The following is a 25,146-nucleotide window of genomic DNA, read 5'->3' on the forward strand; positions in this document are numbered from 1 at the left end:
CTCTTCCCTGGCACCCTCCAGAACTTGGTGCCCTGGCGCCCCGTGCCACTAGGCTCTATGGGTAAGACGCCCCTGACTTAATCATTACGATTCAGAAGGTTCCTGTGGATACAAATTATTTCAAGACTACCTGGGCGGGAGGAGGACCTGGATTTGATATCCCACTTTATCACTACCCGAAGGAGTCTGAAAGCGGCTAACATTCTCTTTTCCCTTCCTCCCCCACAACAAACACTCTGTGAGGTGAGTGGGGCTGAGAGACTTCAGAGAAGTGTGACTAGCCCAAGGTCACCCAGCAGCTGCATGTGGAGGAGCGGGGAATCGAACCTGGTTCACCAGATTATGAGTCTACTGTTCTTAACCACTACACCACACTGGCTCTCTGATGCACGGGCGGGGGCTTGTTTTGTTTTCTTATAGAATCATAGAACTGTAGAGTTGGAAAGGACCACAAGGTTCAGTCCAACCCTCTGCAATGCAAGAATTTTTGCCCAACGTGGGGCTCAAACCCACGTCCCTGAGATTAAGAGTCTCATGCTCTACCGACTGGTTTTGTTTGAAGTAGAGCTGCATTTTTCAGCAAACGGTGCCATTTTCCCCAACAGCCTTTTTTAGCTAAAAAATTATGTATTTTGCAAGGGAAAAAACAGATTTTCTTTTTTTAAAAAAAGGAACAGCAAAATATTCTTCAGATATTTGATACAACACAGCGTTGTGCATCAGATTAAGTTGTGGGTAATATAGGGACACGGGTGGCTGTAGTGAGTTGTGGGTTAAACCACAGAGCCTAGGACTTGCCAATCAGAAGGTCGGCAGTTCGAATCCCTGCAACAGGGTGAGCTCCCGTTGCTCAGTCCCTGCTCCTGCCAACCTAGCAGTTCAAAAGCACCTGCTTAAATAAATAGGTACCGCTCCGGTGGGAAGGGAAACGGCGTTTCTGTGCACTGCTCTGGTTCGCCAGAAGCGGCTTAGTCATGCTGGCCACATGACCCGGAAGCTGTACGCTGGCTCCCTTGGCCAGTAAAGCGAGATGAGCGCCGCAACCCCAGAGTCAGTCACGACTGGACCTAATGGTCAGGGGTGCCTTTACCTTTACCTAATATATAACTGCCTCCTGTAGCTATTAACCAGGTTAAGGCCACATTTGCTAGCATCTGTTCTTGATAACTTTTTGCCCCATTTCATTCCTGTGGGGGAACCAATTGAGTGAACACCATAGGGTAGAAAGAGATAGCTGCAGGCAACAAGACAGTGTTCATTCCAGTCAGCATAAGGTTTCCTAAAAATTAGGGTGTTTAGAGGCAGGTCTTTCAGGACCCTGGACAGGGCTCAGGGCATGGAGATCTCCTTCCATGACAAGCTCAGGCTTCATTCACACTTTCGTTTGTGCCTTGATTTTTAGGCGGGGGTCAGGTTTGTCCTGCCACTGTCCCCAGGAAAACCTACCGTTCGGAACAGACATCCATCTGCAAAAAAACAAATTGACATTCATTCCAATTCAGCAGTAAACCGCAGTTTTCCCCAGGGAGAGTAGCAGGGCAAACAAACAAGTCTCAGTCTTGACTCAAGATGATTTGAATGGCTAGCACCACCCCATTCTCCCTAGGGGCCCAAGATCAGGATGTCAAGCTCTGGGGGGGGGGCACGTCTTGGGCTCCAAATCAGTGGTGGGACTAGGGTCCAATCCCCACTCCGATCAATTCTGCTGGCCGTGCACCCTCTGCGTGTGGGTCACTGCCGGACTTCAAGGTCTTGACATTCACGAGTGTCATAAGTGACGGAAGACTGGTGTGATGGCCTTTCGTTGCCTTGGAAGCCAGATCCCAAATCTTTGTGTATCTCTCGCTCTCTCTCTCTCTCTCTCTCTCTCTCTCTCTCTCTCTGTGTGTGTGTGTGTGTAAACAAATATATATATATAACATCACACACACACACCACACCTATCTGGCTTAAGGTTACCAGATATTTTTCAATGAATCCGGGGACACTTTTCAATTTCAATAGGAATGATAGGATTTTGTCAGGAGACTGATTTGTAAATCCGGGGACTGTCCCCGGGAAACGGGGACGTCTGGTAACCTTAATCTGGCTGGGTTTCCCCAGCCACTCTGGGCAGCTTCCAGCAGAGGACTAAAAACAGAATGAAACTTCAAACATTAAAAACTTCCCTAAACAGGGCTGCCTTCAGATGTCTTCTAAAAGTCAGATAGTTGTTTATTTCCTTGACATCTGATAGGAGGGCATTCCACAGGGCAGGTGCCACTACCAAGAAGGCCCTCTGCCTGGTTCCCTGCCACCTCACTTCTCGCAATGAGGGAACCGCCAGAAGGCCCTCAGAGCTGGACCTCAGTGTCCGGGCAGAACGATGGGGGTGGAGACGCTCCTTCAGGTATAAAAATATCCACTGCTTTCACATCAGATACCCAGTGAGAGGTTCCCCTACATCTCCAGATGACTTCTTGCATGCAGCTTTTCTCTCTCCCTCTCTCTCTCTCTCTCTCTCTCTCTCTCTCTCTCTCTCCCTCCCTCTCATTCCAAGCTACAGTTTTCTTTCCCTGAGTAGTTATGCAGCTGCCTCCTCTGAGGACATCTATTTTCTGTACATCTGCTTACAGTATGATGGAATTATTCAGTTGCACCAAAAACATGGACACAGGATTGGGAGAAGGTCAGGCCAGGCCAGGCTAGGCCATAGCAGCCTTCTTTGTAGATGAGTGCTTTAGACCAGGCACATGCAAACTTGGCCCTCCAGATGTTTTGAGACTACAATTCCCATCATCCCTGACCACTGGTCCTGTTATTTAGCGATGATGGGAGTTGTAGTCCCAAAACATCTGGAGGGCCGAGTTTGCCTATGCCTGTTTTAGACTCACTGAAGACATTCCTTGTTCAATTTAGTTCTAAAATACACTAGCAGATCAGGAAATGCTGGATTAGATTATCCTTCTAGCTCTTTGCTTCTTGGAAAGGCCTCAAAGTGGAATGAGGGGTGCAGAGGTTCACTTTTAATGTTTTGGCCAAGGAGCCATTATACCAGTTGCTGGTTAGTGTGAGTAAAACTCAACATTGCTTTACCTCTTAGTGCTGAAGGGCATCATCAAAGCCGTTGACACCCTTCAGGAAAGCAGAATCTCGCTGGACGAACTCAATCCCACCCTCAAGAGCATGGGCATTCGCTTAAACCCACACGAGTATGAACAGCTAATCACGAGGACATCTTCTGATAGTGAGTATTACTGGGTGAGGACACCTCTTGGGAGGGTGAGGCCTTGGTCATGCCTTCTCAGTCGCCTGCTGTTGCCTGGCAACGGGAACCACGAGGTGCCTCAGGCTGCAGGTGTGTGAGGGACATGATATAGAAAAGAAGAGATCTTTAATAGAGAAAGAGTCCAGTGGGAGAAAAGGTCCCAGGACTTGCTGTCCCATCGTTCGATGTAATCTCTTTCCCCTCTGCAGAAACTGGGAAAATTGATATTGGGCAAGTCTTGAAGAAGATATCCAAATTGCGACGCTTCACAGAACTGGAAGGTGAGGGGGAAGGCACAGGTTAGGAACACGGTAGTGGTGGGTGGGAATTACACTATTAGAGGGGGAAACCTGTGTTGAAGTTTTCTTTCAAATCCAGCTTTTTGAAAAGAACAGATTTAGAGCCTGTTTTGTATCATGCCTCTTGCACCCCTACCACCAGGTGTCTCTTCCCTGGCTTCCAGGCCTACTGAGGGACACAGAGTACAACACAGTCGGACGGAAAGGCTTTGTGACTGAGTTTTTAAGGAGGGCTCCTCCTCTTTCTTTCTTTCTTTCTTTCTTTCTTTCTTTCTTTCTTTCCTTCTCTCTCTCTTTCTCTCTTTCTCTCTTTCTCTCTTTCTCTCTTTGTTGTTGTTGTTTTCCACCCATCTGGCTGGGTTGCCCAAGCCACTCTGGGTGGCTTCCAACAAATAAAAACATAATACAGTGACACCTCAGTTTTCAAACATCTCAGAAGTCAAACATTTCGGTTTTCCAATGGCAAAAATCTGGAAGTAATGCTTTTCGGAAGTTGAACATGCCACATGGCTTCCATGTTGAATTTTCCGTAAGTAAATGCTTCCAGAAGTAAATGCTTTGGTTTCAGAAGTCGAATGATCTTCTGGAACGGATTACGTTCAACAACCAAGGTACCACCATAAAATGTAAAACGTCAAAATCTTCCAGACACAGGGCTGCCTTCAGATGTCTTCAAAAAGTTGTGTAGTTCTTTAATCTCCTTGACATCTGATGGGAGGGCGTTCCACTGGGTGGGTGCCACTACTGAGAAGGCCCTCTGCCTTGTTCCCTGTAACCTCGCTTCTCGTAGTGAGGGAACTGCCAGAAGGCCCTCAGAGCTGGACGATGGGGGTGGAGACGCTCCTTCAGGTATACTGGGCTGAGGCCATTTAGGGCTTTAAAGCTCAGCACCAACACATTGAACTGTGCTTGGAAACATACTGGGAGCCAATGTAGGTCCTTTAGGACTGGTGTTATATGGCCCCAGTCATCAGTCTCGTCGGCACATATTTTATTTTGTTTCAGGCCTAAAAGTTGCATTTTGTCACTCAACAGTTATATCCAATTCTACAATACTAATGACTTCCTGCTCACCCATCATCAGTGTTTGCCATCAAAATTTCAAAGAGTTGCATTTTATAATCCCACCATATCCAGTTTTATCCTCTTTAACAAGTTTCTTAATATGTTTGGCTATTTTTCCCCCTTAAGCTTCAAAACCCTGCTGTGGCCTTCAGATATGGAAAATACCTTTTTTAAACAGACTAGAAAGGGTCTCTGGTCCTCCTTAAAAGATTCTAAAATTATGCCTCTTATTATCAGTGCCGACAGTTTTGCCATCTTCTGTTCTTCCTCCCTGTAGTTCTGAACAATGCCATCAAGACTTTTAGCCAGTTCCAGGATGAGAAAGTGAAGGTGTCAGATGTGGAGGCCTGCTTCAGAACCATCGGGGTCCATTTAACTAGACCAGAACTAAAGCAAGCCATAAATTCTGTGGTAGTTTCCGGTGAGCATTCATTCTTACACATGTTACTCATTTTGCCAAGGACATCCCGAGTTCACAGGACCCGAACCCGGGAGAGCAGGCGCGAGAACAATTCCTTCCTCTTTCAGTGCAGTCATACCTTGGAAGTCGAACGGAATCCGTTCCGAAAGTCCGCTCAACATCCAAAATATTTGGCAACCAAAGCACAGCTTCTGATTGAAGTCTGATTGATTCTGAAGCCCCGTCAGACGTTCGGGTTCCAGAGAACATTTGCAAACCGGAACACTCACTTCCAGGTTTGCGGAGCTAAATGTCTGAGTACCAAGGTGTTTGAGATCCAAGGTACGACTGTAATTTGAAAGCTACTTCACATGTGACATTTTTCATATGTGGCTTGTGAGTAGGGCAGAATGCACAGCTGCAAGTTTTAACTTTGATTGATGGGCCCGCTTCTGATTGGTGAAGCTGTGTGACATAAAGGCTGTCAGATAAGTTGGTTCCTCTTTGGGGGAATCATAGAATCTTAGAACTGTAGAGCTGGAAGGGGACCCAAAGAGCCATCTAGACTAACCCCCTGGAATCACAGCGAAAGAATCCCTGGCAGATGGCCACCCAGCCACAGTAATCCAATAAACCTTCAGAGCCCAAGCCTCTTTCCCCTTTCGTCCGAGAACAGAAGGCTTGGGTCCTTCTTTCTGCCGAGCCAAGAAGCCCTGCTCATCCCTGGAGCTTTCCTGAAGATATAATAGCATAAGGACTCCAGGCCATCTTTAGTCTCTTTACGTTAATCCAGCCATTCTCAAGGTTAGGTCCTCAGATGTTGTTGGACTACAACTCCCATCATCCCTAGCTAGTGGGACCAGTGGTCAGGGATGATGGGAGTTGTAGTCCAGCAACATCTGAGCACCTGCCCTTGAGAAAGGCTGCATTAAACTTTATAATGAGACGCCTTGTGCTTTCCTCAACCCATGCGCCTTCCCTACAAATGTTCCTGGCTCACCAACAAGTGTTCTCCGCTCAGTAAGAGGAATTGTTAGGGATGAGAACTGGGCCAGGCTCTGGCCTGAGACTGGGCTCTGTCTGCTGCTTCCTCCCTTCCTAAGCCCATCTTCCCGCTGCAATTTCCCCCTTCTCTCTACCTCTCTTCTTGGCTGCCTCTGACTCTGAGGTGGGTGGAAGGCCAGTAAGGTATTGACCGCCACCGCACCAAGCCACTTGTGACCTGATCATGTTTGCACCCAGTTGAGATGTTCTGGTACAATTACAGAGAATGGAAAATAAATATTAGACGCCCTATCCTTTTAGGCTTTAGAGTGAGTAATCTCTGGAAGGAGGCTAACGTAACGTAGAACAGAGATGCAGTAGGTAGCCTCTCAGAGGGCAAGTAATTACACCACATTTATGGGTAGGCCCATCTCACCCAAGGCTATTGTGATAGAATTAACCACCCCAGGACTCAGCTACACTTGTCAATTGTATATTGTTATGTGTTATAAACATGTGACACCAGGTGGCGCTATAGAGCAGTGATCCGTCACCAACGGGATTTTCCATTAAGAGCTTTTATAACGTGTTTTTCTGTAGTGTATTTTTTTTAAAAAATATCTGTATAGATCCAGCCCCAGTGGAGGCTGATTGTGAAATGAGGTGAGAGGAGTGAGATGCAGGGACACAATCTTTAGTGGGTGGGTACTTTATGTGTTAAAAGGGACGCAGGTGGCGCTGTGGGTTAAAGCCTCAGCGCCTAGGACTTGCCGATCGAAAGGTCGGCGGTTCGAATCCCTGCGGCGGGGTGCGCTCCCGCTGCTCGGTCCCAGCGCCTGCCAACCTAGCAGTTCGAAAGCACCTCCGGGTGCAAGTAGATAAATAGGGACCGCTTACCAGCGGGAAGGTAAACGGCGTTTCCGTGTGCGGCTCTGGCTCGCCAGAGCAGCGATGTCACGCTGGCCACGTGACCCGGAAGTGTCTCCGGACAGCGCTGGCCCCTGGCCTCTTAAGTGAGATGGGCGCACAACCCCAGAGTCTGTCAAGACTGGCCCGTACAGGCAGGGGTACCTTTACCTTTACCTTTTACTTTATGTGTTACGGTGCTTTTAGACTAGTCATAATATTCCAGAAACATTATCACCTTGTGCCTACGACAACCAGTGACTGTAGGGCAGTGTGATTCTCTCCATATTACAGTCTGCTGGGAATGCTTGTGATATAGGCTATCCTCTCAGGAGATGGAGGTAGATTGCATGACACTGTTTGGTCTCTCTTAACCAGGCACCCCCAAACTCGGCCCTCCAGATCTTTTGGGACTACAACTCCCATCATCCCTAGCTAACAGGACCACTGGTCAGGGATGATGGGAACTGTAGTCCCAAAACATCTGGAGGGCTGAGTTTGGGCATGCCTGCTCTTAATGATTCCATAACTGCTCTGCTTCTTCTGTAGCTGATGGGACTGTGGTTGTCAAGGAACTGACCGCAGCAATGAAGTCAACCAGGCGGTTTGCAAATTTTTCAGGTAAGATCTTGGGCATACACAAATGTGTGTAGAGAAGGCACACCTTAGAATGTTTGTTCTTTCATATGTGGTGGACCTGTAAAAGCATAAAACAGTATTGGGAAATAATTTATAATGAATTGAAAAAAATGTTTTAAAGCACCTTTTCCCCCCAAGAGTCCATTTGGTTGAGGAGATGATGAGATTTTGGGATCTGTGTGGAGGTGGGAATCTTCAGTCGTTGCAACCGTGTCATCGGGGCAAGATCTACTGGGAAGCAGGGCCGGCTTACCCATAGGCACTAGGGTTGTGGGGCACCCAGGCCTTGGGCTCTCAGGGATGCCAGGCTGAGGGTCTGGGGCCGAGATTTGGAGTCCGGGCATTGAAGAACCAGGCCAGCCAACAGTTGCTGCTGAGCAGAGCACAGCCCGTTGGAGCACTGCAGGCTTTTCTGCTGCGGACGATGAGGCGCTGCTGGGATTGGCAGGCTGTCGAGAGGCCCGCCCAGCTCACACACACTGCTCACACGAGGTGCGTAGCTTCCCTCCCAAGCATTTGCGGAAATTGCTCTCCTCCCGCCACCAACAGTGGCATGGGAGAGAATTGTGTGCTCCCCCCCAAAAAAGCTCCACAACTCTGAGCTGCCCCCCTAAAAAAAGCTCAAAAACTTTGGCCTGCCCCCCCCCAAAAAAATTGGGGTGCTGGGCAGTTCTTTGCACCCCGGCACAGCATATACTAAAGATGGCCCTGCTGGGAAGAATTGCAGTGCTCACTAGGCCAGAGCTGGGTTTGTTTCTTTGAACTAAGAGTTGCCCTGTAAGTTATTACAGTGGTACCTCGGGTTAAGTACTTAATTCGTTCTGGAGGTCCATTCTTAACCTGAAACTGTTCTTAACCTGAAGCACCACTTTAGCTAATGGGGCCTCCCGCTGCTGCCGCGCTGCCGGAGCACGATTTCTATTCTCATCCTGAAGCAAAGTTCTTAACCCGAAGGTACTATTTCTGGGTTAGCAGAGTCTGTAACCTGAAGCGTCTGTAACCTGAAGTGTATGTAATCCAAGGTACCACTGTACTGACTTGACCCCGCAGCCCACCCTGACCCAGGGTGGGTTTTTTCTTAGCAAGTGGGCCGCAAAGGATGTCTTCAAGCGAGAGCCTTCACTCTTAACGTGACTTTTAAATGCTGCTGCTGATGTTCCCTTCTGCAGGCGTCATGGAGAACATCTGTGCTCTCAAGTTAATAAAAGAGCACAGCGTGGGGGAGTCTCCGGCTGTGGAGGGCACCACCAGCCGCTTGGGCCTGCGCATGGCTAACAGGTTGATTGCTCAGGTGCTGAAGTCGGTACGTATGACGGGTAAGTGGTCAACCGAAGAGAAGTGGCTAGCCATTGTAGATAAGCTTTGTGTGAAAATCGCCTCTCAGTAACTATCTGTTGATGCTTTTGAATTATGGTGCTGGAGGAGACTCTTGAGAGTCCCATGGACTGCAAGAAGATCAAACCTCTCCATTTTGAAGGAAATCAGCCCTGAGTGCTCACTGGAAGGACAGATCCTGAAGCTGAGGCTCCAATACTTTGGCCACCTCATGAGAAGAGAAGACTCCCTGGAAAAGACCCTGATGTTGGGAAAGATGGAGGGCACAAGGAGAAGGGGATGACAGAGGACGAGATGGTTGGACAGTGTTCTCGAAGCTACCAGCATGAGTTTGACCAAACTGCGGGAGGCAGTGGAAGACAGGAGTGCCTGGCGTGCTCTGGTCCACGGGGTCACGAAGAGTCGGACACGACTAAACTACGAAACAACAACAACAAAACTATCTGTTCCGGGGGTCAATAATCTTTCTCAGCCAAGGGGCCACCTTGCCTTGTGGGCAGCCTTCTGGCAGGTTCATACCAGTGTGGGCAAGTCTAGAGACAAAAGTGGGTTATACATAGGGCTGCCTCTGAAGACGATACGGAAACTTCAGCTGGTGAAGAACTCAGTGGCCAGATTGCTCACCAGAGCAAGACGGTTTGAGTTTATTAAACTGATCCTAGTCCAATTGCACTGGCTACCGATTAGTTTCCGGGCCTAATTCAAAGTGCTGGTTTTGACCTATATAAAGCCTTAAACGGCTCAGAACCGCAATACCTCAAGGACCGCCTCTTTCCATATGAACCCTGATGTTCCCCAGATCCCTGGCTGGGGACTTGGAGGGATAAACGCCCGAGGCCTATGCCAAGGTCTCCCTACATCTGAATCTTAAAGTTGTGACCAATTTTAATCCCATAACACAGTGTTGTGTGTCTTTATTCCACGCGGGAACTTACCTGGGGTTGGGGGGGGGTCTCCGCCTGTCCACGCAAAGGTTTTATTTACAAAACAAAGTTGGTAAGACAAAGGATGTATCAGGAGGTAATATTCTTTCAGGAATCGGTTAACTTATTAATTTCACTAAATATAAAGGTGTTGCAGGCATTAAAACAATCTATGGCTTTTTAAATGTGCCTGTGGGGGAGGGTTTGGTGTTTGTTTGTTTTTTGTTACGTTATATATTTCATATTTGTATACCGTAAAGTACCCTGTATGTAAATTTAATGAATAATAACAGTAGTAATACAGTGGAACCTTGGTTCTTGAACTTAATCCATTCCAGAAGTCTGTTCGACCCCCAAAACTGTTCAAAAACCAAGGTGCGGCTTCCAATTGGCTACAGGAGCTTCTTGCACTCAAGTGGAAGCTGTGTCAGAAATTCGACTTCCGAAAAACGTTCGAAAACCGAAACACTTACTTCTGGGTTTGCGGCATTCAGGAGCCGATTTGTTTGTCAACTATGCCATTTGAGAACCATGGTATAACTGTATTGTGGGCATCTCTTTCAAGTATTGCAGAGCCCCCATCCGTTTTGCCTTTTAGAGCAATTATGGATTATTATTATTATTATTATTAATATGGCAACGTTTTCAATCAATCCCCTTCTTACCACCTTTGTAACTTGCAGAAGCTGGGCAGCCACATTTCATTAATTTCTTGAGGGTTTTGACGAGGAATGATCAATTCAGAACAGTGGCAGGTAAGAATGTCGTCACAAGTGGTCGTTTAGTGAACGTGGCACAGTGGCGGGTCATGGAGCCTGGGCCCGCAATACCGCTTACCATCAATGGTGGGCGACATTGCAGCACAGTGGCATTCCGCTGCTCCTGCAGTGTCTCTTGCTGGGTCCCGAGACAAGGAGAGGCGTAGTTCCCTCTCCAGCCAGCCAGGGAACATTTGAGTTGGCCAATAGCGGCCGGACCAAGGGGTGGGCACTTTAGGGGGACAGGGTAACTGGTTCCCTCAAGGACTTCACTCAGGTCCATTCCCAGAGTAAAGAATCCCAGCCTCTTACCTGGCACTTTGGACGCTGGATCTTCCACCTACCCTCTTTATAGTTATAGTTATATAGTTTGTTTTCTGACCTGGCTATGGATGATGATGATAATAATTTATTATTTATACTCTGCCCATCTGGCTGGGTTTCCCCAGCCACTCTGGGCGACTCCCAACAGAATGCAGTGGACGCTCGGGTTGTGAACATGATCCGTGCGGGATGCACATTCGCAACCTGCAGCATTCGCAACTTGCAGCAGTGCGTCTGCGCATGCATGGGTTGCGATTCGGCGTTTCTGCGCATGCGCAAAGCGAAATTTAGCACTTCTGCACGTGTGCGACCACCAAAACCTGGAAGTAACCCATTCAGGTACTTTTGGGTTTCGTCAGGTCCGTAACCTGAAAAAACACAACTTGAAGCGTCTGTAACCCGAGGTATGACTGTATTTAAAACATGATAAAACATCAAACATTAAAAACTTCCCTAAACAGGGCTGCCTTCAGATGCCTTCTAAAAGTCAGATAGTTGTTTATTTCCTTGACATCTGATGGGAGGGCGTTCCACAGGCGGGCGCCACTACCGAGAAGGCCCTCTGCCTGGTTCCCTGTGACCTCACTTCTCTCAGGGAGGGAATCGCCAGAAGGCCCTCGGAGCTGGACCTCAAGTGTCTGGGCTGAGCGATGGGGGTGGATTACAATCGGTTGCAGTATTTGGGACCAGGGAGGAATTTGTCCTTCAGGTCTGTTCACATCATCCCTGACCATCAATGATGTTGGAGGACCACAGGCTGGTTACCCCTGGTTTACACTAACTGTCATGGCTCCCGCCCAGAGGCTTATAGGTGTTGTGTGTGGGAATGAGTGCTGGGGAATTATTTGGCATCAAATATATTCACTGAAGGGACGCAGGTGGCGCTGTGGGTTAAACCACAGAGCCTAGGACTTGCCGATCAGAAGGTCGGCGGCAGTGGCATAGCGTGGGTTGTCAGCACCCGGGGCAAGGCAAGTAATTTGCGCCCCCTAACCCATGGATTTGCACCCCCTAACCCGTGGATTTCCCTAACCCCCAGATGTTGCGCCCGGTGCTGCCGCCCCCCCTGCACCCCCCACGCTACGCCACTGGTCGGCGGTTCAAATCCCCGCAACGGGGTGAGCTCCCGTTGCTCGGTCCCGGCTCCTGCCCACCTAGCAGTTCGAAAGCACGTCAAAGTGCAAGTAGTTAAATAGGTACCGCTCCAGCGGGAAGGTAAACGGTGTTTTCGTGCGCTGCTCTGGTTCGGCAGAAGCGGCTTAGTCATGCCGGCCACATGACCCGGAAGCTGTACGCTGGCTTCCTCGGCCAATTAAGCGAGATGAGCGCCGCAACCCCAGAGTCGGCCACGACTGGACCTAATGGTCAGGGGTCCCTTTACCTTTATATTCACTGAAGAAGAGTTCCTGGCAGTGTTCAGAACCCAGGGGAAGGAGATGGCTGTTGAACCTAAAGCCACTTCAAGCTACCATCAGCTAGCATTGTGGTGTAGATCTATGCCCTGTAGATAGAGCTTTGTCACCTAGCTTAACCTGCCCTCTGGGTTGCTGTCTGCCTGATCTCTTCCTTTCCCTTCCTCTTGAACCCTGCAGCCTTGACGGATGGTTTTGAATCCCTTGCCAAGGTAGAAAATGGGAAGATAGGCATGGAAGGATTGCAGGTGGTCCTGAACAGCTTCAACATCTTCTTGTCCCCAAAAGAGGCATCGGACGCATTGGCCCTTTGCAATGTTGATGGTAAGTAGCTTTTGTGGCCAGTGGGAGTGTTTGCGAGGTGAGGCTGGCTTGGAAAGGCCCTCGAATTCAATTCAGTTGCAAAAGGGGCCATTCCATTGCTCCTAGAACAAGTGTATTTTTGTCTTGTGTTATGGAGAGTACACTAGTGCCGTTAATAAAGACATGCAAATAGCCGCTCGCCTGGTGGTTTATGGCAAATAGGAATTGCCTACAGGAGAGTAGACAAGGAATATTTTGTGATATTTCACCCATCCCCCCACTTTCAGGCAAAAAGACAGTGAATCTGAAGGACTTCTTCAAAGGAACAACCTATACTGCAACTTTTATTACTCATCCAGGTAAGCAAAGACATGTCTGTTTCCTGCTTGGCAGGGAGTTGGACTCGATGGCCCTTGTGGTCTCTTCCAACTCTATGATTCTATGATTCTATTCTATGAAAATAGCAAATATGGCTTTGAAGACTCACAGGTGCAAGGTGCTAAGATTGTGATTGGTTTTCTCTTCTTTTCATTTTTTTAAAAATTAAAAGTTTTTTATCAAATATTTTCTTGTGTTACAAAACCAACAAATGAATGGGGGAATGTCTTCTCTGCTTTCAATTCATAGAGTCTTTTTCCCAGTTCATTTACATGTACAGTGGTGCCTCACAAGACGAAAAGAATCCGTTCCGCGATTCTCTTCGTCTAGCGGTTTTTTCGTCTTGCAAAGCAAGCCCATTGACGGCTTAGCGGATTAGCGCTATTAGCGGATTAGCGGCTTTTAGCGGCTTATCGGCTTAGCGGATAAGCAGATAAGCAGCTTCGTGGCTTAGAAAAAGGGGGGGGGAGGAAAAAAAAGTCGGAAAAACTCGCAAGACATTTTCGTCTTGCGAAGCAAGCCCATAGGAAATTCGTTTTGCGAAGCAACTCCAAAACGGAAAACCCTTTTGTCTATCGGGTTTTCCGTCTTGCGAGGCATTCGTCTTGCGGGGCACCACTGTAGTGTGAGATACTTTTGCCATAGACATCTTGCGCAAAATCTGAGGCTAGGTGCCTCCACACACCAAGCCATACCCAGAAAGAATTGGCTAACATCACAAAAATATAACTCTGCCACACTAACATTAGATATCATGGGGGTACTGACAGTGTCAATTGGAATGCAATCAAAACAAGAATTAAGAAAGGAAATGGAAGTGTGTTGAAGAATATATTGTACAATATTACTCCAATGGAAATCTTTGGATAAGTACTGATTTGAGTTCATTAAGCTAAGATGCTATGATTCTAGAATAGAGGATTGATTAATGTGATGAATAAATATGAACACAATGATAGAGTTTTAATGTAGCGAGAAGAAAATCATTCACGTGGGTGAGGGAAGTATTTGGGTAAATGGTGAATCGGGTATAGGGTTAGATGTGGGGAATCTGTATATTTAATACAATATATGTTATGTACAGTGCTGAAATTGTACAGTAACTAATGTGTAATATGAATTTAATAAATAGAGGATATTTTTTTTTAAAAAAATGGATATCATGGGGTTTAAATAAAATAACTAGAAACCTTAACAAACGATATCTTCGAAACTATTCCCACCCCCACCCCCCTCTGGTGGAAAATCAACAAAGACCTGACGAGATGGTGTAAAACCAATTTCGCCATGATTAAAACGATTACTCCCAAAGCTCCCAAAGCTAAGCCTTCCAAACGGGATTCCCCCAACCCAACTCCATAAATAGCAGGAAAAACAACAACACACATTTATCTTCTCACAGAAAAACCCCCAAGTTGGTTATGACTTTCTGTGATTGGTTTTCTTAAAATAATAATAATAATAATAATAATAATAATAATAATAATAATAATAATCGAAAGAATTTGTGGAGTCTGGAACTCGCAGCCCTTCTTTCGAATGTCAGAGATTGAACCCTGAAAGGAGGAAGGAGCAGGCTTCAAGAAAGGACTGCAGCTCAGGGTAGAACATCTTCTTTGCATGCTGAGCGACCCAGGTTTGACTGCCAGTCCGTGGAGACAAAACTGAGCTACATGGTCTGACTCCTTATAACTCGGCTTCCTGTGCTGACAAAATAAGTAGTGGAGAATGTGTAAGGGACAATAGAGGGAAGAATCCCAGGAATAGGAAAGGACTGGCGAAGGCTTTGCTGTTGACTGTAAAAACATGACTTGCCATGTTCATTGGATCAGACCAAAGGTTCATATTAGTGTAAAGGTAAAGGGACCCCTGACCATTAGGTCCAGTCGTGACCGACTCTGGGGTTGCGGCGCTCATCTTGCTTTATTGGCTGAGGGAGCCGGCGTACAGCTTCCGGGTCATGTGGCCAGCATGACTAAGCCGCTTCTGGTGAACCAGAGCAGCACAGGGAAACGCCGTTTACCTATTTATCTACATGCACTTTGACGTGCTTTCGAACTGCTAGGTTGGCAGGAGCAGGGACCAAACAACAGGAGCTCACCCCGTCACAGGGATTCGAACCGCCAACCTTCTGATCGGCAAGTCCTAGGCTCTGTGGTTGAACAAGGCAAATCTACCCTTTGTGGCCTCATTGTGCAGGGCTGTTCTGTCATGTCATGTTGACTTTGGAGTGTGTTTTTTATAGAACTTCAACTCACCTGTATGGCTCTGAACAAGCTCAAGGGCAACCATTTTAATCTCCACGCTCTTGAGTCCACCCTGAAGACCCTGGATCTCCCAGAGGCCAGTGTATTACTGCAGGAAGTGATGAAGACAGCCAAAGCCGACAGTAAGACTTCTGGGTGGGTTCTGGGTGGGAAGGTGCTATTCTCTTTTGAACAGTCTCTTGCAGACTAAACAGCCTCAGTCCAGTATACCTGAAGGAGCGTCTCCACCCCCATCGTTCTGCCCGGACACTGAGGTCCAGCGCCAAGGGCCTTCTGGCAGTTCCCTCACTACGAGAAGCCAAGTTACAGGGAACCAGGCAGAGGGCCTTCTCGGTAGTGGCACCCATCCTATGGAACGCCCTCCCATCAGATGTCAAAGAGAAAAATAACTACCAAACTTTTAGAAGACATCTGAAGGCAGCCCTGTTTAGGGAAGCTTTTAATGTTTAATAGGTTATTGTATTTTAGTGTTTTGTTGAAAGCCACCCAGAGTGGCTGGGGAAACCTAGCCAGATGGGCGGGGTATTATTATTATTATTATTATTATTATTTGAAGAAAAAGACAGTTGTGCAGGGGCCAAATCTTGATTAGGTTGGTACAGGCTGGGATGATTTGCTCTATTTTTTTTTTTTCTGATTTACACTTCGCCTTTTAGGTCACGGCAGGGTGAATTTCAGAGAATTCATGAGGGTTTATACGCTCTTACCAGAACTCCTGGAAGCAACGGGTAAGGACAAACCAGCCATTTATTTTATGGCTCTCTGCCAACTGAGAGATGTTTCCTTGTTGCGGTACCTAGAACTGTTCATCAGGTTCTGGGTCAGCCTTGCCAAACCTGGTACCTTCCAGAATACAACTATCATCCCTGCCCCTTGGCTGGAGCTGATGGGAGTTGTAGTCCAAAACATCTGGGGACCAGGAGGTTTGGGGAAGGCTTTCCCAGAAAGCGTGTTTTCGTCGTCATTCCCTAGCAATCTCAAGCTCAAAGCTGATGCTTAGTTCTGTGATTCTGTGCCCTGATAGTCGACTTTATAAAATGCAAATCAGCCATAGGAGGTTGAGAGTTCGTCTCATTGTTTTGTGTGTGTGTGTGTGTGTGTGTGCGCGCGCGCATGTGCGTGCTTAACCCTTTCCTGTCAATAAATGGCCAGGCTACTTCTCCACCTGCAGGGAGGAACTCCTTTGTTAGCCGTAGATTTAGGCTTGCTTCCAAATGAATGAAAAACAACTAACTGCATCTTCATCCCTCCTGCCCTTGGCAGTGCTGACGGGTACTATGAATGCCATGAGTAATATCAGAGGCGACCAAGTCCAGGTGGATGATCTTCCCAAAACCTTGGCCAATGTGGGCATCAAATTGACACCAGAGGAACTGCAGCAGCTGGTCCACTCAGTTCCAGTCACAGGTGAGATCAGGACACTTGCTTGGGGCCATGTCGTTTCTTTTTGCATTGTAAGCCTGTGGGCAAGGACTGTCATTTTCCCTCCTTTTCCCTCGCTGCTTTAATGAACCACATTGCCGTCAGTATGTCCAGTGCCGGATTTACGTATTAGATAAACAAGCTATAGCTTAGGGCCTCACTCTCTTGCGCCCCCCCAAAAAAATTTAAAGGAAAAAACACCTGGATGTACATTTCCAAAATATAAGATAAAAAACAAATAAAATAAAACCTACATACAGCAACAGTGTTTGGTGTTGTGTAGGCGCCTATGATGTAAGTCATGGGCCCCGCCTGCTAGCCTGCTCCCTAAAATATCACAGGTTTGCTCATTTCTATATATAGGGTGCCTACATTCTGCATGTGCAAATGGCTTTAGGTCCATAAATTACCATATAGCATATATTCAACACAAAAAACAGCAACAGTTTGTTGTTGACAAAGGACAGCTGGACATATAAAGGGCCCCATTACATTCAGTAGCTTAGGGCCTCATCAAACCTAAATCTGGCCCTGTTCACATAGAATCTAGGCTGATATCAGCAGAACTCTGGCTGCTACAGGTGCCACATTATACTCGTTCCACAGTTATAAGAAATCAATATTTTAGTCTGACAGCACCTACGCTTTGGAACGCCTGCCTTTTGACACCATTGTACACTTTCCGGTGCCTCCTAAAAGCCTCTTTTCTTTTCTTTTCTTTTCTTTTCTTTTCTTTTCTTTTCTTTTCTTTTCTTTTCTTTTCTTTTTTTTTTGGACAAGCCTGCCCAGATATGTAGAATGTTTACATGTGTTTTAACCTGCTTTTAGCATACTGTTGATTTTAATTATTATTATTACAATGTTTTAAATAGCTGTTTTTAGTTGTTCTTAACTGATGCTTTTATTGTTTTGCTGTTTTCTTTTTCTGAACTGCTTTTGGGGCATTTGTTGTTGTTGTTTATTAAGAAATCAGGCGGTATTTAAATTTTATGAAATAAATGAATAAAGAAGAACGAGATTTCCCACACACATAGGTATAAGTTATCCCTCTCAACTTCTCTGCTGTTCTGTTCCTTACAGGCGACAGGACTGTAGCCTTTGATGAGATTATTAGGACTATAACTGGTACGCAGTCTATCTCAGAATTTGATGGTAAGACCACAGAAAACAATATATTGATTGCCCACAAATACGTCAGTGCATCTGAAAATGTTGAGTGAATGTGCAGAGGAGGCAAGGGGTTAATAATAATAATACAATAGCACCTCGGGTAATGTAAACTTCGGGTTGCGAAAGCGGCAAACCAGGAAGTGTTTCGCCGCACGCGCATGCACAGAAGCGGTCTACCGTCGTGTGCGCATGCGCAGAAGCAATCCCTCTGGTTGCAGAAACCTCAGGATCCGACCGGAGCTCCGGAACGGATCCTGTCCGCAATCGGAGGTGCCAGAAGGGTACATTTTTAAGGTTTTACTGTCCATATTCAATTCCAACTACAGTGCTGCCTTGCAAGACGAAAAGAATCCGTTCCGCGATTCTCTTCCTCTAGCGGTTTTTTCGTCTTGCGAAGCAAGCCCATTGACGGCTTAGCGGATTAGCGCTATTAGCGGTTTAGCGGCTTTTAGCGGCTTATCAGTTTAGCGGATAAGCAGATAAGCGGCTTAGAAAAAGGGGGGGGGAGGGAAAAAAAGTCGGAAAAACTCGCAAGACATTTCGTCTTGCGAAGCCAGCCCATAGGGAAATTCGTTTTGCGAAGCGCCTCCAAAACGGAAAACCCTTTCGTCTAGTGGGTTTTCCGTCTTGCGAGGCATTCGTCTTGCGGGGCACCACTGTATAGTGTATTTTTTAGTATAGTATAGTGTATAGTATAGTATAGTATAGTATAGTATAGTATAGTATAGTATGTTTAAAAATGGGGTTTCAGAGTTTTTAGGGGTTTTTGAATGTTTTATTAGTTTTTCAATTTCATTGTTCTGTATGGGACAATGACAATAAAGATATCGTATATATCGTATATCGTATATCCTTTGCCCTCCCAGCTTTAAAGAAGGCTTTTGACGCAATCAGCGAGCTCTGCCAAGGGAAGATCAAGAAGGAAGAGCTGCCAGTTGCCCTGGAAATCCTGGGTATCCGACTATCAGCCGAGGATCTTCAGTTAGCTCTGACATCTGTCTCCATTGATGGTGAGATTTTAATTAATTTTCTATATTTGCCCAAAAGCCTCCATGACATCATTCCTAACAGTACAACCAGCGTGGTTGTATTTCCTTGTTTCTCCGGCTAATATCCTAGGGTTCCATCTCCATTTAATCTTCTCCCTTCAGACTTAAGAAACTGAGCGCAGGGTAGGACTCTGTGAAGGGGGCAAGGGCACGCAAATAGGAGTAGACTAGGTTGACAGACTAGGGACGCAGGTGGCGCTGTGGGTTAAAGCCTCAGCTCCTAGGACTTGCCGATCGAAAGGTCGGCGGTTCGAATCCCTGCGGCGGGGTGCGCTCCCGCTGCTCGGTCCCAGCGCCTGCCAACCTAGCAGTTCGAAAGCACCTCCGGGTGCAAGTAGATAAATAGGGACCGCTTACCAGCGGGAAGGTAAACGGCGTTTCCGTGTGCGGCTCTGGCTCGCCAGAGCAGCGATGTCACGCTGGCCACGTGACCCGGAAGTGTCTCCGGACAGCGCTGGCCCCTGGCCTCTTAAGTGAGATGGGCGCACAACCCCAGAGTCTGTCAAGACTGGCCCGTACGGGCAGGGGTACCTTTACCTTTACCTTTAGGTTGACAAAACCTACAACAGAGAGCACTATTGGCAGAGGGCCCAGTAAAGTAGCGTGGGAGTCTCTGATGCTCCAGAATTGCTGCAGCTAAGCAGGTGTGGAAAGGAGACCACATGTGAGTTCAGATACAAGTTTAATAAATAAACTGTTGCAGGAGGGACAACACTTGTATTGCACCATCTAAGGGTCCTTCTAGGGGACATGGGTGGCACTGTGGGTTAAACCACACAGCCTTGGCTTTGCCGATCAGAAGGTCAGTGGTTCGAATCCCCGTGACGGGGTGAGCTCCCATTGCTCAGTCCCAGCTCCTGCCAACCTAGCAGTTCGAAAGCACGTCAAAGTGCAAGTAGATCAATAGGTACCACTCCGGCGGGAAGGTAAACGGCGTTTCCGTGCGCTGCTCTGGTTCGCCAGAAGCAGCTTAGACATGCTGACCACATGACCTGAAAGCTGTACGCCAACTCCCTCGGCCAATAAAGCGAGATGAGCGCCGCAACCCCAGAGTCGCTCACGACTGGATCTAATGGTCCCTTTACCTTTACCTTTAAGGGTCCTTCTAGACTGGCTCTCTCACCATTCAGCCTGCCACAATCATGGGCATTTTGCTAGCACAAACAGCACCTCCCTTTGGGTGGGGCACACCAGTTTTCTCCAGTGCCCAGTATCCTCATCGCGCCATAGAGCATCACTTCGCCACTGGGATTCCCGGCATCTTCAGTGGAAACAGCACACACAGCTTCAATTTCCATCTGCAAATGCTTGGACATCACTCCAATCCTTGGTGGGAAAAGGTCATTTTCTGGGGGCTGGGAACTTCTGTGGCCACCATTGTTGCCTGGCCATTGGCATATTTCTTTTCGCCTTTCATGCATGCAAAAGCTTTCCTCGCTTTCAGCGTGAACACAGGGATGTTCTTCGTGCACCTTTAGTCATGTACAGGGGTACCTCAGGTTAATTCATTCTGGAGGTCCGTACTTAACCTGAAACTGTTCTTAACCTGAAGCACCACTTTAGCTAATGGAGCCTCCCGCTGCTGCCACGCCACCAGAGCATGATTTCTGTTCTCATCCTGAAGCAAAGTTCTTAACCTGAAGCACTATTTCTGGGTTAGTGGAGTCTGTAACCTGAAGCGTATGTGTCAGGGGTTCAGGAGCAGAGGCACAGGGAAGAGAGGAGATGGAGAGCGAAGGGGAAGAATCCGAGGGGAGCGTAGGAGAAGAGGACAGTGGACCGAGGGATTCCATGAGCCTCTCCAGCGAATCGGAAGATTCACAGAAGGGGGCGCCAGTGGCCAGGGGTAGGGGGTTCCCAAGGGGAACGCCCCAGGAGCAAGGGGGCAGCAGGGACTCCCAGAGCAGTAATTGGAAATCAGGACCAGCTTCCCCACCAGAGCAGAGTGGGGGGGAAGAGTCCCAAGGATCGGGGCTAGTGCATTCCCCACTAGGGAGAGAAGATAAGGCAGGGCTGACCACACCTCCATCGGAGAGTCAGACAACGGAGGGGAGGTCAGATCCGGCCAGCATCCCGGAAGAGGGAAGCAGTGACAGAAGTAGTGTAACGGTCAGGGGGAAGGTCACTGGGTTGGCGCGAGAGGCAAGTTCAAATGTACAGGAGTGCGGGACAGCAGAGAGTGAGGATTGGGAACCGGGTCCTAAAGCCCGCCGGAGGGAGGGGGAGGAGCTAAGCGACTCAGCGTCGGAAGAGTCCAGAAAGGGCAATGCCCCAGCGGGCAGGAGGACCCAGAGGAGGAGAGAGCAGCGTAAAAGGTGGAGCAGAGCTAGGATCTTAAACTGGTGTCATAGGGGAGGAGACTCAGACGGTACTTCACCGGTCTAGGGTTAAGACGTAGAGCTGCGCGCTGCGGCTTGGAAATGGAAACTGAACCTCAATAAAGATTTTTGTACATAACGACAGCCTAGCGTTGGTCCTCTGTGAGCTGGGACCTAGAGGCAGCTCTGACAGTATGTAACCTGAAGCGTATGTAACCTGAGGTACCACTGTATTTAGATGTTTTATGTACACCTTCTCTCACTCCCCCGCCAAAGGCTGTTGGAAATCCACATTTATTTATTTATTTATTTATTGAATGAATGAATGAATGAATGAATGAATGAATGGTGGGGCAATTTACAAAATATTTTTTTTAAGCCATGAGCTGATGTGTGGTTGATTGAAGGGGCTGTATCCCCTTTCGTGGCAAATGCCAGCTGAATGGCACCTTTCCTATGTGATCACTTGTTTATTTGTCTGTTTGTTTCCCCTTTTCTCTCAATCCGTTGAAGGTTCAGGGAGACTGGATGGGATTGAATTCCTGAAGGTTTGGTTCAATTCCCCACACTTTTTTGAATTCATAGGTAAGCATTTGGAAAGTGAATTTGGGCCTAAGCTCCATGGAGGTTGTCAGGCTGTGAAAGTGTAGCCTTTTTAGGCTTTGCCCTCAGGTGGGAAGAGCTTTGCGCCCTGGACAGGGAAATGGGAATCAAAACAGACACTCATGGAATAGTTTCAGAGAAAAAGCTTTATTCTACCATACGGACTGGTAGAATCATAGAATCATAGAATCATAGAGTTGGAAGAGACCACAAGGGCCATCGAGTCCAACCCCCTGCCAAGCAGGGAACACCATCAGAGCACTCCTGACATATGGTTGTCAAGCCTCTGCTTAAAGACCTCCAAAGAAGGAGACTCCACCACACTCCTTGGCAGCAAATTCCACTGTCGAACAGCTCTTACTGTCAGGAAGTTCTTCCTAATGCTTAGGTGGAATCTTCTTTCTTGTAGTTTGGAACCATTGCTCCATGTCTGCTTCTCTGGAGCAGCAGAAAACAACCTTTCTCCCTCCTCTATGTGACATCCTTTTATATGAAGGAGCAAGTGTGATAGATTCACAAAACAAGCACGAGTTCACAGCCATTTGCACAGAGCATATATTCCCCTTCCAGTTCCCTCCCCTTTCTCCTCCTCCTCAGGAGTCCTGCCCCATGTGGAGTTTCCTGAGCATGAACAGAAATCTCCTGTCTTTGGGACTCTTGGCGCCCTTCCCAGGAAAGGGGGATGAGAAGCCAAGGGGGTCAAGGAGCCTTGCGGTTCAGCGGGTCCAAGATGTGTTGCAACTAGAGTGAGATAAGAGTCAGTTCCCAGGCCTGAGTATTCTTGGCATTGACAGAGTCTATTCATTAGCCTTTTTGAAGCTCTCTCGTACTGATAAAAGTAACATTTTGCCTATGCAACAGCATCTTGTGAGAAAGCAGGGAAGAGCAGAGAAAAGCTGTTTTGGATTTTTAGAAGAGAGAAAGGGAATTTGGGACAGTTTGAGGCCTAGGGTGACTTCGGACCTAGGTGAGGCACCTGTCCTCACCTCCTTCATTAGCTCTGCCATCGGGAGGGCAGGTGACAAACAAGTGGGGAACGAGGAGAGAAGAGCCTTGGCTCTGTCAGTTTACTGCTCCTTCCTCCTCATCCCTTTGCTTCCCATTCAGCAACAGTGACTTTATAACGGCCCTGTTTCTCAGCCTCTGCTCCTCTTCCGCACAATGCCGTGAGTGATCTGAGCCTGGAGTCAGAGGAGAAAATTCAGAGGATTTTGTTTTGTGCATTTAATGAGAAACTCCCAAACTTCTTCAGCCATTATCCAAGCCGAAACACGACGATCCACAATGTGCACTTCTCTCAATTTTTCTTTTTAAATGATATTTATTAAAATTTAACAATAAAAACATACACAAACAAAAAACAAAAATAAACAAGTATAATTTCCATCCTTATTTTCTTAAACCTAATTTCCCCGACCTCCTTACACCTCCCCCTTCTGTATTCCATTTTCATTATCTAATCAGCAAATCCCTTCCCTTACTTCCCATATTTTTTAATAATTTTATTCTTTTTCCATAATCAACACCCCTGAAAACCACCTAGTTTTTGAACCCATGTCAATTCTAACCTTCATTAATTTTATAATGTTTATTAAGATAGTCTTTAAATTTCTTCCAATCTTCTTCCACTGTCTCTTTCTCCTGGTCTCGAATTCTGCCAGTCATCTCTGCCAGTCCCATGTAGTCTGTCATCTTCATCTGCCATTCTTCCAGAGTGGGTAGATCTGGTGTCTTCCAATACTTTGCAATAAGTATCCTTGCTGCTGTTGTAGCATACATAAAAAACGTTCTGTCCTTCTTTAACACCACATGGCTAACCATACCCAGGAGAAAGGCCTCTGGTTTCTTCAAGAAGGTATATTTAAATACCTTTTTCATTTCATTATATATCATTTCCCAGAAAGCCTTAATCCTTGGGCATGTCCACCAGAGGTGAAAGAATGTACCTTCATTTTCTTTACATTTCCAACATTTGTTATCTGATAAGTGGTAAATTTTTGCAAGCTTGACTGGGGTCATGTACCGCCTATAGATCATTTTCATAATATTCTCTCTCAAGGCGTTACACGCCGTAAATTTCATACCGGTGGTCCACAACCTTTCCCAGTCAGCAAACATAATGTTATGACCAATGTCTTGTGCCCACTTAATCATAACTGACTTAACCGTTTCATCCTGTCTATTCCATTTCAACAGCAAGTTATACATTTTTGACAAATTCTTAGTATTGGGTTCTAACAGTTCTGTTTCTAATTTTGATTTTTCCACCTGAAAACCAATTTTCCTGCAATTTTTCAATGCCGTTCTTCAACTGAACCTATGTACAAAAAGGGGGGTGTAATAGGGGGAAATGTGCTCTCTCTTTTTGTAAAAGTTATTTTAAACATTTTTTTTAGTTCATTATATATAATTTCCCAGAATGCTTTTATTACCTTACACGTCCACCACATATGATAAAAGGTCCCTTCTTTCTCTTTACATTTCCAACAGATATTTGTACCCGTCTTACACGTTTTTGCCAACCTACTAGGGGTTAAATGCCAACAGTACATCATTTTCCTAAAATTTTCTTTCAATGTACAGCATGCCGTGAATTTCAAATCAGTTCTCCATAACCTCTCAGAATGCTGACAGATTTTCATGAGGATTTTTTAAATTACAAAATGGCAAACTCGTGTAGAAATGTGGCGAGTTGAATTACTCAGTATGGTGAGTAAGGGGACTGATGGCAGCCCTTCCTTCCTTTCTTCCTCCCCATTCTTGTCCTCTTCCAGCACTGCGGGATGCCATGAAGCATGTTGAAAGCATCAGAAACAAGAAGATGACAGTTCAGCAGCTGGAGGGAAGTCTGGGTGGCCTGGGACTGTACTTGCCCAATAAAACTTTCAACGATATAGTCAAATCAGTCAAAACTGACGGTAAGAAAGATTTACCTGTTGTCCGTCCTCTAAGCCCCTCTCTGTTCCTAGACGGTTGACACAGGCATTGCCTGGGCCTCACTAAGATTAATGAAGAAGCTTTTACAAGATAACATGAGGAAAAGCTGTGTATTGTTTAGGGATAAATGGGTGGGTGGATGGATGGATGGATGGATGGATGGATGGATCGATCAATCAATCAATCAATCAATCAATCAATCAATCAATCAGTGAGTACCTTTATACTTATCTAGTCACAGGCCAGTTCCAACTTGTTGATGAATAATGATCACATTATGGCTTTGATGCTATTTAACATAATCATACATTTGAAAGGCATGCGGGTGGCGCTGTGGTCTAAACCACTGAGCCTCTTGGGCTTGCCAATCAGAAGATTGGCGGTTTGAAAGCACGCCACTGCAAGTA

At 46.8% G+C, this 25,146-nt stretch overlaps 1 protein-coding gene across 5 annotated transcripts in view; it reads left to right on the plus strand.

Moving 5' to 3' along the window:
* The window catches only part of LOC307200597 (uncharacterized protein), a 112,752-nt gene that overhangs the window by 35,538 nt on the left and 52,068 nt on the right, over positions 1-25,146 (plus strand). For all 5 annotated transcript variants that reach the window (XM_079949176.1, XM_079949178.1, XM_079949177.1 and 2 more), the window contains 15 exons: positions 3,083-3,226; positions 3,457-3,528; positions 4,889-5,032; positions 7,451-7,522; positions 8,710-8,856; positions 10,482-10,553; positions 12,473-12,616; positions 12,883-12,954; positions 15,219-15,362; positions 15,897-15,968; positions 16,504-16,647; positions 17,743-17,814; positions 18,699-18,842; positions 21,713-21,784; positions 24,577-24,720. In XM_079949176.1, the coding sequence (XP_079805302.1) occupies positions 3,083-3,226; positions 3,457-3,528; positions 4,889-5,032; positions 7,451-7,522; positions 8,710-8,856; positions 10,482-10,553; positions 12,473-12,616; positions 12,883-12,954; positions 15,219-15,362; positions 15,897-15,968; positions 16,504-16,647; positions 17,743-17,814; positions 18,699-18,842; positions 21,713-21,784; positions 24,577-24,720 (1,659 nt within the window). The remainder of the gene's footprint in view (positions 1-3,082; positions 3,227-3,456; positions 3,529-4,888; positions 5,033-7,450; positions 7,523-8,709; positions 8,857-10,481; positions 10,554-12,472; positions 12,617-12,882; positions 12,955-15,218; positions 15,363-15,896; positions 15,969-16,503; positions 16,648-17,742; positions 17,815-18,698; positions 18,843-21,712; positions 21,785-24,576; positions 24,721-25,146) is intronic.

This window comes from Podarcis cretensis, assembly GCF_951804945.1.
Source record: "Podarcis cretensis genome assembly, chromosome: 13".
NCBI classification, from domain to species: Eukaryota; Metazoa; Chordata; class Lepidosauria; order Squamata; family Lacertidae; genus Podarcis; species Podarcis cretensis.